Below are 7,873 nucleotides of genomic sequence, written 5' to 3' on the forward strand. Positions count from 1 at the left end.
CTATCAACCTCAAAAACCGATTTATCCCAGATTAGCATTTGCCCCCCCCCCCCCCCCATTTCCCAATAATTTCCTTCTGCGTGAATCCACAATCCGTGGAACCCCAAAGAGCAAAGAACCACTTGTCATCCCTCAAACGACATTTAGTTTCCTGTAAAGCTAAAATTGACGGACGCACAGTAATACACAAGTTTCTCACATCACCGAATTTACTTTCCTTACCACACCCGAACCCACGAATATTTAAAGAAACAATCTTCATAAGGAAAAGAGAATACGAAGAAAAGACAGAGAAGCTTACTGAACCTTCTTGACCCAATTTAGGCCAAGATTTCTTCCAAATTCCTCAACACCAATGCTACATTCGGAGATGGTTTGAACAACCTCTCTTTTTCTACTGTTGCGTGATCCTGATGAGCGTTTGGAATTATCCTTCCTACCTTTCTTTGGTCTGCAATTAGAGCTTTGGTTAACTCTTTTACTTCCACAGGTAATACAATTAACCCCACCTGCATCAAGAGAAAATGGTCCCTTTCGAGCTAATTTCTTGGCGTGCATAATTTTGGAGGAAGCTTTCCAGTTCCCGATTGCGTTCCAGCAGCAATTAGAAGAGTCAGACTTGTATGATTTGAAGTCCTTCTTCTTACGATCAGTACAATCGATAACCTTAGGGTTGGGTCTGTCATGAACCGACAACGGATGTGTCGGGGGGGGAATCAACAGCCTTAACATCATTATGAATCTGCAAATTAGGCGAGAAGGTAGGTTCGATATGTGCAGATGATTTACGATTAGAAACAGGAGATGTATCATCGGTGGAATCAGAAACATCAGTTTCCCCAATGTCTTCAATAATACCTTCAACGAACCGAGACCCAATATTAGAGTTACATGGGCTAACCAATTCAGGCCCAACTGGGACAGGATTAGGCCCAAGAGGAATATGGTTTGGCCCAGATGTAGCTGGCCCACTCGACAAGATAGAGGGGTTATCCATTTTTTCGAGATCCAACATACTGGGAATATTAGCAGCCGTAGAAATATCGACACCTTTCTTTTCCTGCACATAATCCAAGTCATCATCATTATTAGGGTTTACAAACAATCTCTTGAGTCCCTCAAAATCTGATCCTTCATCTTCAATGTTTCTGTTTCCAATGCACTTGTCAGCACGAACCCCACCTCCATCTGACCTTTCCTCTTCATCATCAAATCAGCCATCATTATGATTCCGGCCAACCTTCCGGTCACCTTCGACATTCCCATCCCATTCATCATCTCCATCGTTAGCTGAATTGATGGAATAACTATCTGAGATTCCATCCGAGTCACTAGAAATCTCTGGATTTCCCCAGTCCGAAATATCGTTATTCTCCAGATCAAGCTCAACTCTATCATCAACTTCACGAATATGGACATATTTAAAGATAGCCCCTGCAAGAAGCTTAACAACGCTATTGATACTTTCATGTTCCCATGTATGGATTAGGGCCCTTGCAGAAACCATATTTTGGTTACCCTGAATAATGTTACAATTTTGGAATTCCATTGGTACCCCCCACCATTTAGCAATAGATTCAAAGGTGGAGGTAGCCCAACACTGGAATGGAACCCCCAGGATCTCCACCCAAGCAGCTCGACCTGGATTGAAATAGCCTCCATCTCACATCTTAATGTTGTCTAAACACCTATTGATCGGATGATCCGACTTGGCCACATTGCTAGCTGTATTAGGATTATCGCAGATGATTAAAACATTTAGTCCCCCAATATATTTAACAATGAAGCTTAAATCGCCATTAACAGAACCAATCGTTGTGATGAGATTTAACATGCCAATACTCTTTAATTTACCCACAAGAATCCTTTCTTCCAATCCCTTTAATGGTTCAACATTGTCCACATTTACCACACGAACCTTATCGAACTCCCTGGACGTCTTCCATTCTTCTTTTTTAAGCAGTTTGGTTCGAAGATCACCTGGGTTGAGACCATTATCATCAACGTCGCCAGGGTTTGAGTTAACATTATGGATTGAAGTCAACCTGTTAAACTTCGCATCCGACCCAGCTTTCAATGGGGGGAAGTTATCTTCATGAAGACTCTGCCTATCAACACCATCCAATCTTACACCTGAGCGCTTGATTGGTGTCCACCTCGTATCCCTAAACCTAGTTTGTCCCTTCAAGTTACCTGCTGCTCTTGATGTTGCTTTGAAGACCCTAATCGGTTTGTCTCCAAACATGATCTTTTCAAGTGATCTAAGCATCATAATCTCATCCTCAACCCCATGAAATCTTGCAAAAGCGAAACGGTAACTGTTCTTCAGCCTTCTTCCAGCCACATAGATGTCCCTTAGATCTCCATATTTCTTAAAAACCCTCCATAGATCTGGGACACTCCAACCATCACCGAAATTGAAGAACATGTAAGATGTCAGTCGGTACCCGAAGAACCTTGAACTCGAATCCCTGAAGTTGCCCTGAACCTGCTCTCGATGCCCGTTCGTACCAGCCTTGGTGAAGTTTCTCTCACTAGAAATTTTCTCTCTCACACACTCACCCTCTCTCATGGTGTTGTTTTTCTCTCTTTTCTTTATCATCCCATTCTTTTGCGTTTGGAAAAAAAAAATAAAAATTCGAGAAGACAACCTACGAAATAATATATTTCATGTACAAATGAAGACACAGATGATGACACAAAAAGAAGATCATATACAAGACAAAGCAATACTAGAAACAATTTCAACAAAAGCCGCCCCATACATGTACTTCTCTTTGTCTTTCTTTCATCTATTTAATTTAATCGTTGAATAAACAAATACTTTTACAACATTGAATAATGAATATAAAATTACTAACATCTTACATCAAAAGATTTGCACTATTTTTTTCTGTATTATTACTAATTCAAAATCCAGGCTGACGATTTACCAAAATAAATAGTAACATTAGTTAATTTTGACGTTATTAGATGGATACTTCAACTTATTGAGTTGTATTTAAAATAAGAGCTATTCACAATGGCCTAATATCAAAATTTTGTCAATGGAAACAAAATTTTCATTTTTTGTTGGGCACCACTAAATAAAGCGGTAATTTTTTTAATTAACGTGTGTAATTAACTTATATACTATACTATTTGTAATTAGAAAAGTGTACATGCTAAATTGCTAATGCATCATTTTTTGATATTCATCATAAAATGTACATTTAATAAGATGTATTGTATAAATTGTTAATGAATATTTATGATTACTTTTTAGAAATTAATTATAATTAGAAATATCACCATCCAATTTAAAAGGTTTTACTCATAACATGATTATAAATTTGTGATAATCAAAACTATAATATTTAACTAGATAGCTTAAAAAGATATTTTTTACTGTACAAGATAATGGAGTAACATTATTATTCAAACAAGCCGTGTGACAATTAGCAAGTTATAAGTTGAAAGCGGGCCCATATGTGTCCTTTCGACCAATCATGCAGCTTGTTTTCACCTATATTTACCAAATCACACTTTTAAGGTCATAAATCGAGTTCCACTGAATTGCAGAAAGATGTGAAGTTGCCAATACAAATAAGGCCATGACAAAAATATCATAAAAGTGAAAAACAAACACACTTGATGGACCATTTATTGGGGAAAAAAAATCCGAACCACCAAAACCAACCATGTAAAGTTGCCTGAACCCTTTTTAAAAAGAAAATAATAAATAAATAAACGTAATATACAAGAGTAAGATAAAATAATACTCTTATATTTAATTTTAATTTATATAATAATAATAATTATATATTTAAAAATTAATGTTTGATAGACAAGAAGGTTGGTTTGTGAAATGGGTCATAAATGCTTAACCCAGTCCCCCACACTAGACCATTTAATGTTCGGCTGGCTCATGCACGGAACACACCACCAATTAGCGCGCCCTTTCATTTAATTCTCCATTTAATTATATTGTCTCCCGCACTAATCCTCACCGTACATTCTTCTATTTACCTCCATGGATACATCCTACGTGTACATGATCTTCACCGTCTGTTATATCTTTCCGGCGACAATAACGCTTCTGGATCACCACTTCTCAACCGACTCGATGAGAACATTCCAGAATTCGCACCTGATTGTCGCATAAATATCGGACTCGCAAACGATTTCCTTCTCCGCGAAGAGCTTCCTCCGCCGCCGTCCGTAAGGAAGCTTCCACCACGTCGCCGTAAAAACGGCGATTTCATTCCTCGGTAATATCTGAATGAAAATACTCTCGTCTTTGTTAACGAACTGAACGGCGACGGTCTTTTACTCCAGAAGCTTCCACCGCCGGCTCGTCGGTATCTCCATGGCGACGCAGTCGCCGGCTCCATTACTAATCTCTCTGAACCTAAATTACGCTCAAATCCAAACGAATACGATCGTTTGAGAAGGAAGTCTCGCCGGTTGACCCGATCGTCAGACTGAATTCTAACCGGAGATAATTCCCGTGTAATCTCGTTGACTGTACTTGCACTGTCAACTTCCGGCTCAATTATCGACACCGGTTCAGGTGAAGGTTCGGTGATCGTGTTATCGATCATGACGTCATCAAAATTAGGACGGATTCTGGCTGACATTAAGGGAGTAAATGGGGAATCAGGCCGGATAATAATCGCTCTACAAAGCGGACAATTAGCGTGACTCCTAAGCCATACATCGATACATTCAACATGAAACGCGTGATAACAAACCGGTAATGTACGGACGTAATCATTATCTTCAAATTCCAATAAACAAACTGCACATTCATGAACACTACTACTTTTTCTCGTGTGAATAGATAACGGAATTGTTTTAATCACCGAATCATCAAGTCCATAAGGTGAGAATAACTGATAACCGTAAGTCGGATCATAAGATTCTTCACCTGATTCGATATCACCGTTTCCGACGGAAGATGGAACGTATGAACGGAGTAGCCGTCTCCGGCGGCGCCACTGCCGGTAACGGCGTCGTAGAAGAAGAAAACGCCTGGAAATTGTGCGAGAGTAGGCGATTGCGATAAAGGCAGTGGCGATGATCACAACCATAGCTATCAACGGCGGACTGAAACGGACCGGAGGTTTTGACGGCGAGTGGTTCTGTAGCCATGAAACCGATGGAGCTAAAGCTGTTGACGTCGACGGTGAGGGTGAAGGTGATGGTGATATGGTGATCATGGTGGTAGTGTGAATGTGAGTATTTGGTGAGTGGATTTAATGGTGTTTGTGAGTGTATTTTTATTATGGTTGACCGACTGGGAGCATAATGCAAAATGTGGGTGAGGGGATTTTACTAGCAAATGACACGTCACCATTTGTGAATTTAATGTCCCACGATAGAAATTTTGTTTGGGTGCCATTGTGATTTGTGATACAAACTACTCTATGCAACTCACGTGCCTCGCATTCTGCTATCTTACTTTTCACTTCCCTTACATTCTCTCGACTTATATTTATTTTTAATTAATTAATGGTATACATGGTCAAATTGTAAACTTACACCATGTATAATGGTATGGTTTTTCTCGAGGCAAATCAAATTTTTGAAGGTATAGTGAGAAAGGTTGTAGAAGCTTTTTTAGGTGATGTAGCAAGTTTGTATTAGTGTAAGGGGATTAATTTATTCATGTATTTACCAGTGTTGTAAAAGTCGGACGACTTGGCCGACGCGTCGGCCGATGCGTTGTTTTTTTGGGTTCTCCGTCTCGTTTTTTCTGAAAACGAATCAAAAGATGGTCAAAGCTAAAAGTTCGGTCAAAGTCTGTCAAAGACGGTCAAAGCTGGTCAAAAACGGTCAAAATCAGTCAAATTTTCGTCAAGATGTGATATGTTTTAAAATTAGGGTTTGTTTACTTTTATTGGGCTGCTCTTTTCTCTGTATCCTTACTGATTATGTACTCGGTAACCCTAATTGAGTTTGAAGTTTGATTGTATTTAAATTCAAGTTCTTATTTAAAAAATTTATGGTACTGAATCAACTATTTTATACATATATAAATATATATTTAAGAAATTATTAATAAAGTCAATGTTGGTCAATGACCGATGCGTCCCCGACGCGTCCCCGACTATGCCTACGCGTCCTTTTTAAGTCTCGACCGATGCGTCCCCGACTCGCGACTTCTACAACCTTGGTATTTACACACGAGAAAGTCCTCTAAAACATCCTAACAAATCAATACTCGTCTAGCTACTCTTTTTATAAGAACATAAGTGTCCTTTCAACAGGTGTCCTCACAAAAATTCTCTTTTCGTTTCGTGACCCCGTTACAAGTGGTTTTATTTGGATGTATAATTGTAAGGTGTTTTGGAAGTAAAAAAGGGGTTGTTTAGATAATAAATAATGGTATGTTTTTTCTCAGAGGCGGATCCTCCTTGGGCCGCCATGGCCATCCCAGAATTTTGAGCTACTAGTGGACCTTTATTAATATTCTATGGGCTAAATTTGATTTAGATGCGGCTATTGTAACTGCCGATAATATTGTTTTTGAATTGGATTGATTGTTGACGAACACAAAATTCTTTTGATTATGCAGGATTTTACAGATATATCGATTGTGTGTGCGAAATTAGATTTATTTGGTGGAAGATGAAAACATTTTTGACACAGAATAATGTGAGATCCTAAATATTTGATTGTAACTTCTGAAATTATGGAATTTGAATTCATATTGGAGCCAAGCGGGCTGCTAGGTCATCACGGAAGAAAAACTGACCAATGATCACGTTGGATGACATGTGGACTCGGAGGAGGAGGAGGTGACACGTTGGATGCATGCAGACGATTTATAATATTGTATAGAATAGATATAGATATATTAACTTGCTCCCCAATCTAAATCTAAAATACTTTAATTACTTGCTCCCTAAGCTATTAAACAATATAATTACGGGTAATTACGTTACGATTACGATCCTAGTTATTATAATATTACTAGTATGCAAGGCCCGTGCAACGCACGGCTTGACCTCAAATTTCAAGATTTTGATATTAATGTTTTGAATGATTCCATAATCGAGTTGGCTAAGATCCTTGTTGAGTACGTCGTTCCAAATTCATATAAAATCAATTAATAAACATAAATAATCACACAAAATCTTGTGTAAACCATGATGTTGTCTGATACACATCCATAGCTTCCGATAATAATATGTAATGTATTAAGGTTAGATATTTATTCAGACAACTTACAACCGATATGTCACAAAATAAACACATTACACCAAAGTAAACAAAATAATCGTTTCTTCTATTACACAAACAATTACCATCACATTACTAAAATGTATTACTAATGTATCAAAATTCAACTAAACAAAAATTATAATCACAATACTGTAAATTAAATTTATCAAAGTTTACACACATTTAATTATAGTAAACATACTATTTTTATTACGTTTTTCATAATATCAATTGTTTTGGATTATTTTAGTTAGTTTAATATATGTAGCTGTGATGACCCGGAAATTTCTGATCAAATTTAAACTTTATCTTTAAATGATTTAATATTTTCGACACGATAAGCAAAGTCTGTAATGTTGAGTCTCAAAGTTTTAGAACTATATTCATGTAATCAATTATTCTTTGACTGTTCTCGAAGATTCACGAACAATATACATATAACTTAATGTGCATATAATATATATATATATATATATATATATATATATATATATATATATATATATATATATATATATATATATATATATATATATGTATGATTTCAAGTTATTTAGTAAACGATATTAACATTCGATTATTGATTCGATTAATATTTAGATAAGTTAACTAAAACGTTTAAGATGAACCAGTAAAACACTAATTTGCTACAGTATTTTCGAAT

At 37.0% G+C, this 7,873-nt stretch overlaps 1 protein-coding gene across 1 annotated transcript; it reads right to left on the reverse strand.

Annotated features, from left to right (window-relative positions):
• Positions 1 to 3,346: 3,346 nt before the first annotated feature.
• Positions 3,347 to 5,266, reverse strand: LOC139852823 (RING-H2 finger protein ATL65). The gene has a single exon (XM_071842161.1). It carries the CDS (start codon positions 5,199 to 5,201, stop codon positions 4,041 to 4,043), a length of 1,161 nt encoding a protein of 386 aa, XP_071698262.1. The 5' UTR covers positions 5,202 to 5,266; the 3' UTR covers positions 3,347 to 4,040.
• Between the last annotated feature and the right edge of the window lie 2,607 nt (positions 5,267 to 7,873).

Source organism: Rutidosis leptorrhynchoides, chromosome 6 (genome assembly GCF_046630445.1).
Source record: "Rutidosis leptorrhynchoides isolate AG116_Rl617_1_P2 chromosome 6, CSIRO_AGI_Rlap_v1, whole genome shotgun sequence".
NCBI classification, from domain to species: Eukaryota; Viridiplantae; Streptophyta; class Magnoliopsida; order Asterales; family Asteraceae; genus Rutidosis; species Rutidosis leptorrhynchoides.